General features: G+C 42.3%; 1 protein-coding gene across 1 annotated transcript in view; it reads right to left on the reverse strand.

Annotated features, from left to right (window-relative positions):
• Window positions 1-1,010: 1,010 nt before the first annotated feature.
• The window catches only part of NOX3 (NADPH oxidase 3), a 58,066-nt gene continuing 44,581 nt past the window's right edge, over window positions 1,011-14,495 (reverse strand). Inside the window, exons 12-13 of the mRNA XM_059083730.1 lie at window positions 12,635-12,759; window positions 1,011-1,137 (exon numbers count right to left, since the gene is read on the reverse strand). Coding sequence (XP_058939713.1) covers window positions 1,011-1,137; window positions 12,635-12,759 — 252 coding nt within the window. The remainder of the gene's footprint in view (window positions 1,138-12,634; window positions 12,760-14,495) is intronic.

The following is a 14,495-nucleotide window of genomic DNA, read 5'->3' on the forward strand; positions in this document are numbered from 1 at the left end:
ATCAAAATGTGATAGTAATGAAAAGTACTTGTTAATTAAAAGAGAGTGAGAAAGAATGTGGAATCAAGGAAAGAAGGAAGGAAGGAAGGAGAGGCAAACAGAATTTAGTCGTATTGAAAAGCATACATCACACAAGCTCTAAAAAAAAAAAAATCACACTTCTAGCCACTACTAGTCATGCTTCGATTAGAACATTGTCTCATTTTAGTCAACACATTTTAAAAGGATGTGAAGAAATGAAAATGGATTTGAGGAAGGGCAACAAGAATGATTGAAGTGCTAGGGTATATATCCTAGGCTGAAAAGTTAAGAGTTCAGTATTGTTTGGACTAGAAAAGGGATAGGTAAAGGATGATTTTATTATCATTTTCAAGTGTAGAAAGGATTTTTGTGAAAGATAACCTCCATTGGTGATTTCTCAGATCTATAGAGGATGAAAAAAAGCACAAAGGAGCTTAAGTTTAAAGCAGAAAAGATCAGGTTTGGATACAAGGCAGATGTCTCTGTCATCAGGGAGATGAAATTTGAAATGACTTCTAAAGGAGGCTTCGAGCCAAGCAGCCATGCTGGTCTCCACTTCGACATATTGTTAAGCATGAAAACAAACTTGGGAAGGATGACCTATATCAGGGCTCAGCAAACGACCTCCTACAGGCCAAATCGGGCCCACCGAGTTTTGGACAGCCCATGAACCAAGAATGACTTTTACATTTTTAAACTGTTGAAAACGAATCAAGAGAAGAATATTTCATGACGGAAGAAAATACTGTGAAATTAGATTTCGGTGTCCATAAATAAAATTTTGCTGGAACACAGCCATGCCCATTTGTTGAGGTCCTGGGGCTACTCTGGTGCTTGTAATGGCAGAGTTGAGTAGTTGCCACTGAGACCATGTGGTCCACGGAATCTGAAATAATTATTACTTGGCCCTTTATGGGAAAAGTTTCCCGACTCTTGACCTATGTGATTGTAGCCACTTACACAACATGTGGATTTTTTTCCTCCAAAGTCTAGAAGCTTTCTCTGTTATAATGAAAATGAACGCCCCTGGGGTCAGCTGATGAATATAAGCAGCACATTCTTTGAATGATCTTTGAGAGAGCTTTGGGTCCACAGAAGAACACGCCAATGTTACTGCTGCAATAGAGGTAAGACAAGGGTAGAACGTGTTACACAGGGCAGGAGCCAAGACAGAATGATACAGTCCGTGAGTAGCTGCGGTTGTGACTTTATGTATTTGTTTTTCTCCACCCACTTCCTTTCCTAGACTCTTTTCTCCTACTTTCAGTATCACGTTCTCCCACAGGTTCCCAGAGTCCTGTTATACCCTGCCTCACACAGGTAGGTGAGACCAAGAAGACTGAGGCTGGCAGGGGCCATGAGGGCAGGTGAGGGCGTTTCAAGATACAGGTGATATCGCCTGGAGTTTTGGTCCACCTCTTGGATTGGTGATTAGAATGTGAGCTCCCTGAGAACAGGCACCTGGTCTGTTTTACTCATCACTGTAATCCTACCGCTCGGAATAGTATCCAGCGTACAGTAGACACTCCATATATGTTTGTTGAAGGAATGAATAAAGGGCTGTGCTCATTATTATCCGCGTGGTCTTGAGTAAGACTCTAAACTTCAATCTCCGCATGATTAAAGCCAAGATAATAACGACTACGTGGTATGTTTTATCCAAAGCACAATGAGATGATGCATTCCAAAAGGTTTAAAAAGTGTTAGTTATTACTCTCATTCAACCCTGCCTTTTCATAGTTGATAACATTTACACAAAAGTTCTAGCAACTTAGTTTATTTCTCCCTTGGGAATTACTTTACTTTTCAAGGAAGGTCAAAAAGAAGAGGTGGAAAGGAAAATCACCTTTGCTGAAAATGGAGTCACCCCAAAGCTGCCATCTCTAATTATGGCATTTCAGAAAACAGTGTTGAAGAGGTGTTTTTGCATATAGTGACTATCCCAGGGCCGCTCAACTCCCTTGTAAACACAACTGCCAGCTCTCGTTCTGTATAAACAATGAGTCAGCACCAGGATTCAGGTTGTCCCTGGAAATCGGGAGGGGCCTGTCTCTATAGGGACTTGTAGAGACCACGTTTTCCCCTTATCTTGCATTGTACTATTCCTTGTAGTATTTTTGCAGTCTCTGGCACAAGCTTAATTAGTTGCTCTAGTCTGGATCAAAAGTTCTCATACTTCGCTGTGCATAAGGTTATCTAGGCAGATTATTAAAACATAGAGTCCCAGGCTTGAATCCAAGGAATGCATTTTTAGCAAGGCCCCCAGGTGACATTAAAGCACTTGGCGCTATGAACTACACTTTGAGAAACACTGTCTTAGAGAAATTCCTCGGACTCCGGGACCAGCTCACTACACCACCTTTACCTCCTCAGACCGTTTTTGTTGGGAAATGCCTCTATAGCCTCATTCTTCTTAGCTTGTATATTAACATGATTCCCTGCCATGTATTGAATCCACATTTAATTAAGTATTCCAGGACCATAATATCCATGGTAGAAATTGATGGTTCAATTACATTTCAAACTCTAGCTTCAAAGGAACTTATCAAGTGAATTCATTTGTAAATGACAGTATGTTTAAAATGTATAAGTATTATTTTTAAAGACATCATTCCCATGGCTAAATTTGAGAAAATACTTTTTCGGAAAGTATTGCCCACTGGAAAAATTATGTTTATGACTTAATGAAGCACTTTCAAGGTGTTTATGGAAATATCACCCAACAGTTAAGAGTGCTACTGGTCGAGAGGGAAGAGATATGGGAACATACGTATATGTATAACTGATTCACTTTGTCGTAAAGCAGAAACTAACACACCATTGTAAAGCAATCATACTCCAATAAAGATGTTAAAAAAAAAAAAAAAGAGTGCTACTGGTTCCAACCACTTCGTCGCTGGGAAACTTAGGACATGTTAATTCATCTCTTAAAAGCCCCCCCCACCTTTTCTTTATCTCTCCATGGGGACAGTTCTGTGCCAAACTCCTAGTGCCTCTGTGAGGGTTAGACCAGACTTAGCACATGCTGAGCTCTTGGGAGCCGTTGTCTTATGTTCTGACCCACACGATGTCTACCTGCTCCACGAGGCTGACCACAAGATGCGATGTGGGCTGTTAACCCAGCAGTGATTACAGACTTCCTGGATCAGCACTCTTGCGCTAGGTCTTTTGAGTTCTGGACTGCAGCATTTTGAACGATACACGTCAGGCAAAACGCTCCCCAGTGGGGAGTCTGCTGACCTGAGGCGTCCTTGCATCTATATCCAAAGACATTGTTATGGGTGGTGATATTTTTCCATTAGTGCAGGAGTCGCCGAAGAGATTGCCCACTGGTCCATTCCCAGCAGGCTAAGATTGCCCTTCCGTCTGCAGCCATGGTGACTGTTTGCAGATCGTGAAGATGCTCTTCGATGCTCTGCCTTTAAGACTCCATTTCATTCTTTTTTTTTTTTTTTTTTTTTTGCGGTACGCGGGCCTTTGACCGTTGTGGCCTCTCCCATTGCAGAGCACAGGCTCCGGACGCGCAGGCCCAGTGGCCACGGCTCACGGGCCCAGCCGCTCCGCGGCACGTGGGATCTTCCCGGACCGGGGCACGAACCCGCGTCCCCTGCATCGGCAGGCGGACTCTCAACCACTGCACCACCAGGGAAGCCCAAGACTCCATTTCAAAGGATTCTGATTGCTGGCTGCCAGGTCTACCACGGGTGTCCACAGCAGTTCACAGTCACCCTGCCTCTTGTGAAGTTGTGGCTACTACATCCCACAGCTGAGTACACACGTTGCTCTATTTATGTAACTGTCATGGTTATGCAATGACCAAAAAGTCTCACAAAGGCCACTCAATATCTACCTTCCACCGAGGCAGAAAGGCCAGTGGTTCACTAGCTCTCTCTGCATCACTGTCCCCACACATGGCATTCTTTTGCTTGTCTTGCTTCCCTTCCTCGGCGTTTGTGGTTTCCAGCGTGGGGCTTTCTCATCACGAAGGCTTACTGTGAAGCATGGAGCTGAGAAGCCCCACAAAGTGGTTAAGGCCCAGATGCGGCAGAATTTTTTGTTTCTTTTATGAGGCAACGGACAACCGCAACAGAACCCTAATGGGGTTGGTAAAGAAAAAATTCTTCTATAAACTTTAATTATCCACGATTGCTCAGAATGAAAAAAAAAAGATTCTCTCTAAAAGAAGTATGAAAACACAAGGCATTATTCTTCAGTTTACAGCGTGCAAGCTGCAGAGTTTGCACACACGGGAGGCACTGGATTAGGGACAACATCAGCGGCATTGATCAGTCTGCGAAAAGGACAAATTTTACACTAGCTGCAAAGATGGTTAACATTCACAGCATTATTTTTAGCTCTGATAAACAAGAAAGAAAATCCTCCTGTCCCCCTCTACTTTGCTAAATAACTATTGTGCTCTTTCTTGTGGGCTTGATGCATTTTTCAAAACAGCTCAGCGATGCCATGCCTGAAAGGCAGCCAAAATGTCACCTCCCGGGAGATTTCCGCCCAGCAGATATATGGGAGAGCGGGTGTACTTGGGAGTAATCCCACCATCTTGCTGGCTTCCCAGGTTCTGCTGCCTTGAGCCTTGCTCTCTTTAAATTGTATGTTTGTTTTTCTGTGTTGGCTTTTATGCTTGGTAAGTTATAGCCCTGTAGGGGCAGACCCTAAACCCCATTTTAAAAAAAATCAAATTACTTTATGCCCTGAGTGCATTCTGCAAATAAAATCGATAAACGGGAGCTTCCCATGGATTTATGGAGGCTTAGAAAGAAGACAACAAGAGCTACAAGCTCGGTATCAGACAATGGACACAACTTCTGGCTAATCTTTCCTAGAGAATGTTTTTCATTAGAAATGCCTCCAAATGATTCAACACATAATTATATTTTGTACAACACCTTCTTTTTCATAACCACAGATGATAATTGTGTTGGCCTTTTTTTTTTTTTTTTTTTTAAACCCATCTCCCAATTGATTTGTATGTAGCAGCCTGCTTTACTACTTTTCTCTGCATCCTAATTACTCAGTTGTTGATTAGGGGCTACAGGCGTCCCTAAAGGTGCTTGCTCACGGCTGAGACACTTCTCTCCCTCTTCCCGCCAACTCCATCTTCTCTGGCGAGTCAGCACTCTTGTCCTAGCTTCCTCATCCCTCTTGGGGTCCCTTCACTTGCTGAAGCTGGATACTGTGCTTGGCTCTGAGGGGCACAGATCAAGTTGCTGCCCTTGCGGATGTCACGGTTAAAGAGGGGAGAGAAATGAAAGCAGATGACTCGTAGTATTGGATCCCTGGGAGTGGTAGAGCCATGTTTCTTCCAATCTTGTCCCCTCCCCTTCCCTGATAAAACACTAAAAAATATACACCTTCACACTGAAATACTTCACCCAGAAATATCCAAATATTTTTGCCATATCTAAAGATCTGATAGATAACATCACCGAAGAAAATGTGCAAATAGTGATAAATCCAGCCTGTGCTCAGCCACCTCCCTAATCCCACCTGCCACAAATGGAATAGTGCCAGTAATTTTCACTGAATCTTCACTCGATTATAACTGGAGGGCTGGATGTCCTCTGGTGCAAAGGTGTATTTACGTATGCTAATAATATCCAGTCATAAGTTTACGGTGGCTTTCTTTTTCTTATGAAGCTATAATTTATTTTGTGTGGGATTTCCACTTAAGTCTATTTCTTTGAATATTCTGAACAATTTAGTCATGTAAGGAATGTTTAGGATATCCTTTTAGATAGGCAGACTTGTGTGCTATAATCAGAATGTTAATTTCTTAAAAATATCATTTGAAAACATTTTGCACATATGCACGTACAAATGAGAATTGGAGGGTGTGCACACAAGCAAATGTGGTTCCAGATGGACACATTTACTCGATTTAGTATAAAGGTATTTTTACATTTCTGAAAACAATGGGTGGTCTAAAATACATTCATGCAGCATGGATTAGAAGCTCCCAATCTTATGGTAAATTGGCACCTTCCTTCACAGTTGGGCTGGGTTGTGCTGTTCTAACAAATGGTAGTATTCTTCTTTATTTTTTCCTTCAAGAGAAAAGAAACACTTCTACTGCAGTTATGAAAAAAATGGCCAAACCTTCAAAGTTTTTATGGTAATTAGTTGCATAAAGTTTTATGCCTAAAAGGCATGGTGAAGTTATTAGTAGATAAGTCACAAGTGGCAAACTATAACTATTATGTGAAATGTAAGATCGAAGATTGAAGTCTTATGGAATCATTTTATTCAATTAATTAAAAACAACTGATCTACAAATCCAGAAGGTTGGGTACACACCTAATGTGTGTTTATCAAAAAAGTAGCTAGATGTGATATAGATATATTTATTTTCATTCTGTCTACCTTCTTGGAAACGATTTCCTGATTTTTCTGAACATTTGCCAAAAGCTTGGGAACATATTGAGAACATCTACAAAAAATGAAATATAACTTCTATTTTTGTATAAGATACACATTTCTAAAGATTAATAAGACATAGGTATCAGTGTATGTATTGTATGTATTTAATTAACCTATTATATTTTAATGAAGACAATAATTTCCATTGTTTTTGTGTTTAGAGTAATTTTCTGTGCTTGTCTAAATTAAGCAATATACAACAATTGTCACATGTGTGTGAGTTTGGCCGTATCAGTAAAAGACTTATTTTTTACATATCCACTTGCTATTTATTGATCTCCTTGAAAAAATATACTTGTGTTTTTGTAATACAGCTGATACAATTATGAAAATTAATTGAACATAAAAACAACAGAATATACTTTCCTATTTTCTACTCTTGGTCTTTGATCTCTTTTAAATTTTTTCTTTCCCTTTCCTTATTTGTTTTCATTTTGAGGCCCATCAATTTGTTTCTCTATTACTGTTATTATTGCAATTTTCTGCTTCCTTTATAGCGTGCACTGTTCTCTTTGATCTGCTTCCCTTCAAGCTTTATTTTTGGTGCTGTTTTTCATGTTCTGTAAAAATACATTTTTGCCCCTCTTCCCTTTATTCTTTTGATTCAACTCCTTCTTCTTATAACAAGAACAGAGTCCAGCTTTAAGTGAACAGGTAAATGTTTTTAAAAGAGTAAGTCCTAAGAATCCTTGGCTTCATGCTGATGAGCAGAAATGGTTGAGGGCCTATTTCAAAGACCCTCAAGAACAAAGAACCTTTTCTGAGGCCACGAACAAATCCACCAATTCTTTATGGCCCATCTTTGCCAAAAGATCTTAGCTAATGACAGGACAGACCTACCTATCTTATGAGAGTAGCCAAGAAGGCTTGGGAAGGAACAAACATCTCCTTGACATAATCGGGGGAAAACATACCGTTTATCTCTTTAATAACCATCTTGAGGAAAATTAATGTGACTTTGTCCTTTGTGCAGAACAATAATTGAATTGTCTGTTTTATTTATATCTGGACAAAGGCCAGGATATTGAAATACCTCTCAATATTAGATTTTGTTTTTTAAAAATTAGATTCTATTGGCATTCTCTTTGTGAGATTTCTTCATTAAAAGCTTCATTAAACATAAATCTTCTTTACACAGCAGAAAACAAAATTTTAAGGAGGACATTTAAACGGTCTTTTGGAAGAGTAGTGCTAAGCCTTTTACTGGTGACTTGTCTCTTCCCAGGGATCTGGCATTCCATGGATAAAACGATAATTGATCTTTGCCTACACATGTCTGATATTAATTACATTGATAGTTGAAGCTATATAACAAGTTGCAGTGTTCTAGGGTCTAAATCTATTACAAATACACTATTTTTAGAATTTGGGGCTAGGGAGTATGATATAGAGGCTTGATTCAGTGACATCCAAATCTTGGGGCATTTTTCTGCTTTGGAAGAGATGAAGTCATCCGTTAGGAAGAGAGAGTTTCCACAAGTTTTCAGCTGTGCTGAAAGATTCAACTGGGCTTTAGGTACACGTACGTACTACACTTTGATTATAGCTTTTGAAAAGCAATGAACACACTCCTCACAAGGGCAATGAGAAAAGTGACAGCTACATAGTTTTCCCACCTTCAAACCCTTCTCTACTCCTCGCTCCCTGCAAAATCAGACAGACTCACTTTTCAGCACACGATGCAATACAGTTCTGGAGACAGAGTGTGTGCAAACTCAGTTCCACTCTCGGTCTCTTTTTTTTTTTTTTTTTTTTTTTTTTTTGCGGTACGCGGGCCTCTCACTGTTGTGGCCTCTCCCGTCGCGGAGCACAGGCTCCGGACATGCAGGCTCAGCGGTCATGGCTCACGGGGCCCAGCCGCTCCACGGCACGTGGGATCTTCCCGGACCGGGGCCCAAACCTGTGTCCCCTGCATCGGCAGGCGGACCCTCAACCACTGCGCCACCAGGGAAGCCCCACTCTTGGTCTCTTGATGCTGTGTTTCTGGCGCACACCTTTCTGAGGGAAGGGAGATAGTTAAATGGGGTGGTTTGAAAGGCCTTCCCACTGGGCTGCAAACTTCATGTGTCACACAAATAAACAAATACAATGTGAGGAGTCAATGAGGGACAATCATAGTAAAGAGCAGTCTCATCTATAAAAACTTAAAAACCAAGATATCTGTGTCCGTGTCAAAAGCCTGCAACGTGGGAACATTCACCCCATGATAATTGAAAACTGAGTGTAAAACATTTATCAGGTGAATAGATTTTTTTTTCCAAAAGGAGAAAATACCAATGTGATTGTAACATAGAAGCTTGTAACATTTTGTTAGTTTTCGACCTATAATTTTTAAAGGAAACTGCAGATATAATCATCCAGTCTCTGCCTCTGGACAAGAAGTACTGGATGGGTGTGAGATGAAGAGTGACTTTCACGGCTCAGAGGAGGCTAGGGGTCTAGGAGCCAGGACTGGGTGTTGAGTAAGGAGCACAGAGGAACTGGCTTCTGAAGCTCCAGAAGCCAGGATGGGTTCAAAGCACCACATTTGGACAGATGGAGGGTGAGAATTGGATTCTAGACCAAATGTCAGCAAGAGTCAAGGCCAGAGGTGAAATGAAGCAGCTGGGTTTCAGGAGTGGTGCCTTCAGAGTCCCAAGGCCACTTTCACGGGGCTTGGCCAGCTCTTATAGGGCATCTGAAGCTGAGCCCGAGGTGAGGAAGAGGTGGTGCAGCTGGTCCACTCGTTCCTTCCCTTAACCCTGAAGCCAAAGGTTAAGCTTTTCTTGGCCTTTCCCTTTGGAAGTCTTTTATTCTCAGGACAATTCAAGATCAGGAGTAAGTCCCCACAAGTACTCCTTCTGTCTCTTCCCTGGGCTGACACTGGCATGGTGTGGTCAGGGGCTCAGAGCTTCCGCAGTGAACACTGTTTTGGGTCCAGGTTTTTCTCCCAAAGGCTGCCTGGGCATAGGGTGCAGAATGGTTGGCTGGGGGCCTCACAGCGCACAACAGTTTAGGTCACAGTGAATTCACACAAAGGAAGCCACTGGAATTGGACAGGTTATGAACTTGGGCAGCCACCCGGTCCCTCCTGCACACCTCCCTCCTCACCAAACCTCCTTCAAATAGCTGGTCCAGGGAAGTCTAACAGATTCAGTGACAATCTTTTTTAAAAAAGGTAGAATAGTTCTGGCACAAAGAGAATATAAGAAAAAGTATAAAACAGCATCCAAATTGACCAAAAGAGGAATAATATTCACCAGAAAAGTATTCCAGAGAACAGAAAAATGCTAGGGAACTACAAAAAGTTAAATGAAGCAATAACCTCTGTGAAGGAAGGCCACAAAGCATCAATGACAGAACTGGGGGAAAAGATGTGAAGACAACAGGGAAATCAGAGGAAATGAGATATTGGTCAGAAATACCTTAGTCGATTTTTTTTTTACCGTTACTCGTTCAATACTGATAAAATGGGTAGAAAATGGGTTCTACAGAAGACCTAAACAACATGATTAATAAAATAGTGATGAACGATATATAGTGAACTCCATAACCTGCAACTAGACAATATAATTCCCTATCCTCCAAATACTGTGGTCCTTGGAACTCTCATCCATCTATATTTGCTTCTTTCTCCATCTCATCTAGTTTCATGGCACCAAACACAATTTATATGCTCACACCTCCCAAGCATGTATCTCCAATCTGAACTTCTCCTGTGAACTCCTGACTCATATTCATCTGCCTACTCAACATCCCTGCCTGGATGTATAACAGGCATCTTAAAGCTAAACATGTTGAGAAACTGGAGTCTTGACATCCCATGCCTGCCAACCACTCCTTACAGCTGTCCTCATCTCAGCTGGTGGGAACTCCATTCTAGCTTGGGCCATGTTTCCCATCCAACCCATTAGCAAGTCATGCTGGCTCTACCTTCAAAAAATATCCAGAATCCAAAGGCTTCTCAGTATTTCCACTGTGGCCCCCCCAATCCAGGCCACCTCCTCACTGGCCTCTCCATTTCCATCCAAGGCCCCTTACAATCTTGTCTCTTATAGCAGCCAGAGGGATCCAAATTAAACATAAAGTAGATGGATTATTTCACTCTTCTGCTCAATACTTCAAGTAGCTTCCCCTCTCAGAGTAAAATCCAAATAAAATGACCTGTACTGTTCCCTAGTTGTCTCTCCTAAATGCCTTCTCCTGCTACTCTTTTATTAAACCGCTGTGTTCCACAACCTCACTGGTCTCTTGGATCATGCCAGGAACAGTGTATCCTGCCTCAGGGCCTTGGCACGTGCTGCCCTTTTGCTCTTTCCCAGTTGTTCACGTGGCACATTCCCTTGCTCCCTCCAGGACTTTCCTCAGATGTGGAAACTATTCTTTAAACAAAGGCAATATTAGGACAGGCTGCTTTCAAGATTTGTAGATGACTGGGTTCAAAACAAAGACTGATTTAGGCGATATATAATAATAACAATAACTATTTATATTAGTGCTTGGCCCTTTACGAAGCTCTTCAACATACTATGCATCTTTAAAATATGAAAATAACACTGTGGATGCATAGAATCATTCATGTTTTATAGTGAGGCCTTGTCTAAGGTCACATAGCCAGTATCTTCCAGAATCTTCTAGAATTAGCCTTCACTCCTGCCTTATAGTCCCAGAGCAAATGCTTTTCTTTCTCTATATATAATGATAATAATAATAGTAATAATTAAAATAATAATACTAATGATAGCAGCTAACATTTACTGAACTCAAAGCACTGTTTTAGGCTCTTTATAAGTATTCTCACATTAATCCTCACAGAAGCCTAGAAGGTAAACAGTTTAATTATTTGCAGTTTACTGAGATGGGGACTAAGTCAGTGCCAGGTTAAATAACCTGTTCATGGTAAATTGGTGGTAATGGCAGAGGTAGGATTTATACCCAGGCACTAGGACTCCAGTTCCTGGGTCCTTACTACCACCCCAAATCCCTGCGTGGTTGTAGAGTAGTTTTGTCGGCTTTGCTAGATATGCTAGATACAGTTTACAGTCTGGCATAAGTGAGTTCTCCAGTTGAGTAATTAGAGGCCAACTGTGTTCACCCAAGATTTCTTGAAGGCATAGGGAGTTCAAGAAATACCATCTTGGGCTTCCCTGGTGGCGCAGTGGTTAAGAATCCACCTGCCAGTGCAGGGGGCACGGGTTTGATCCCTGGTCCGGGAAGATCTCACATGCCGCGGAGCAACTAAGCCCATGCACCACAACTACTGAGCCTGTGCTCTAGAGCCCGCAAGCCACAACTACTGAGCCCGCGTGCCACAACTACTACTGAAGCCCGCACGCCTAGAGCCTGTGCTCCACAACAAGAGAAGCCACTGCAATGAGAAGCCCGCGCACTGCAACGAACAGTAGCCCCCAGTACCCGCAGCTAGAAAAAGCCCATGTGCAGCAACGGAGACCCAACACAGCCAAAAATAAATTAATTAATTAATTTAAAAAAAAAGAAAGAAAAAGAAAAACCATCTCTGGACCTGGAGATGATCATACTAAGCGAAGTAAGTCAGAAAGAGAAAGACAAATACCATATGATATCACTTATACATGGAATCTAAAATACGACACAGATGAACATATCTATGAAACAGAAACAGACTCACAGACATAGAGAACAGATGTGTGGTTGCCAAGGGGGAGGGAGGGTGGGGAACGGAAGGACTGGGAGCTTGGGATTAGCAGATGCAAACTATTATAAGTAGGATGGATAAACAACAAGGTCCTACTGTAGAGCACAGGGAACTATGTTCAATATCCTGTAATAAACCATAATGGAAAAGAATATAAAAAAGAATATACATATATGTATAACTGATACACTTTGCTGTACAGCAAAAATTAACACAACATTGTAAATCAACTATACTTCAATAAAACTTAAGAAAATAGAAATACCATCTCCAATTGGGTTTAAGTGTGAAAAATTTCGGAATTGATAATTGTCAGATGTTGTAATCTGCGCAAGCAGAGGTTTGTGGTTCCTGAAAGATCCCATGACCACCTTTTCTAAGGTGGATGTCTTATCTCTAAACAAGATGCCCACTGCTACAGATTAACCGGTTTCTGCCCGAGAGCTTTCCATTCCAGCAGCAATGGAGCCTTTGTCTCTCCATGGAGGCTCCCAACAGGCAGAGAAGAGAGAGTTGCCTTACCTGGGGTGACTGTAGGCTACCTGCCGGAACTCCTGATTCCAGTTCGGTCTTCCATAGAAGGTTTTCTGCCTTAATCCCGTAATCACGTCAGTATTTTCATCCCAGTGTAAAGCTATGTGAAAGGCCTAAAGTAAAAATTGTGGTATCAGATGACATTTAGAGGAAAAAGAAAAGGAAACTCTAATAAATGAAGGATGAAGTAATTATGCTCATTTGTAGATTTAATACACAACTTTTTATAGGAAATTCTTTGTAGTCTACCTTGGGCACTATTGAAACAAAGTGCCTTCTGTGTGGTTGATGTGCCTGGAAAGATTTTTCTTGAAAGGATGAGAGTAATACAGTAAAAAGGGGTAAAGGAAAGCAAGCACTAAGCTACTTCCTTTTTTTTTTTTTTTTCTGCCAAATTTCTCAAAAAGTAATCTCTAGCTCTGTCCCCATTCACTTCACAGTAAATCCTGGGGATTTGAGAAGGGCCATGACAGATTAAAGGGATAGGAAATGCCCAGGGTGAAGCTGGATTTTACGGTGCGATCTGCCTACTGGCGTGAAACGGTCTGTGTCCAGGTTCAAGTGCTGGGAGGATGTTGAGTCTGGCAGGCAGAGAGGTGGCCAGAACTAGCAAGGGGGCATGGCTGGAGCTCTGTGGCCAACGGCTTGCCTTCAAATTACATGAAAGCACCCCGGCATCAAATGGTCGATAAAGAAAGCCTGGGGAATAGCCGTGCCTGGTGATGATTTTTTAAGTTGCTATGATTTGCTTCAGCCCACGCTGAACTCTGGTAGGTAAGAAGGATTCTTGCTTCTTACCTCCTGGGATATGTGTCTGCTCTGCTCAGACCCCACCACAGCTCTTGAGCTCACGGGCTTTTACCCTTCGGTGCTTCATTTGCTCGCATCCTCTGACCAGCATGGGTAACCACTCCGCGGAGCCCCGCTCTCACCCCACGATCCTGCTGCAAGGCTGGTTTCCCTGGCCGGCCTTCACATCCGTCTAGGAGAGCAGCCGGGGGTAGGGAGGCTGCACCCTAACAGGCAGTAGACGGTGGCAGACTTTGGTGGAGTCTCAGATATCCAGGCTGCGGGAAGTTGGCACCAGGCAAGTCTGAGCCTAGTAGCAGGGCTACTACAGGAACTGAATTTGGCAAGAGGACTCCAGGCAAGAGAGGGAAAACCGGCAAGAGGGGGGCAGGACCCCCTTCTTAGGCAAGTCTTTCAAAGCACGAAATATGAGACAAGAGTTCAGGGATAAGAACGGAGGTGGTAGTTGAGGACAGAGCCTTGAAAACTGCCAGAAGCCCCACTATCAGAAGTGGAACTCAGGGTCAGAGTTGTATTGGCCTCCAGATTAGAATGGCAGTGTTGCATCTCCACAGCCTTTTGCTTAACAGTAGGATGGACTGGTGCTCTAGAGGAAGCTGGTTCCAGCAGTGGGTAGAATAAGAAGGCAGAGACAGTTGACTCCCTTTTGACGAAGTGCCAAATCTAATGACCAACTCAGGCCTTATTTTCCTTGGCATCTCCACCATGTGGCTGAACGTTGCTTCTTCTTGATTCTATTTGCATTACAAAATGCTAGTTCTACTTCTCTCTGATTCAAGAAAGAAACAGTAGTTGTCGCTTTCTCATCATTTGCTCCTGTCTTGATACGTAGCTGCCTTCCCAGTCTCTAGCTCAGCTCCCTGCATCTCTTTCGGACCACCCCTCCCCAAAGAGCTTCCATTTTCACAATCCAATTAGCATAATCTACAAAGCTGAATTCACACTTGCCCTCCCAAGACTTCATCTTCCTGCTTGAGTAGAGGTCTGCATCTCAAACTCCCCAAACATATTTTTACGTAGAATTCTGTTTGTTCCTTCA

This window comes from Kogia breviceps, chromosome 13, assembly GCF_026419965.1.
Source record: "Kogia breviceps isolate mKogBre1 chromosome 13, mKogBre1 haplotype 1, whole genome shotgun sequence".
Taxonomy (NCBI): Eukaryota; Metazoa; Chordata; class Mammalia; order Artiodactyla; family Physeteridae; genus Kogia; species Kogia breviceps.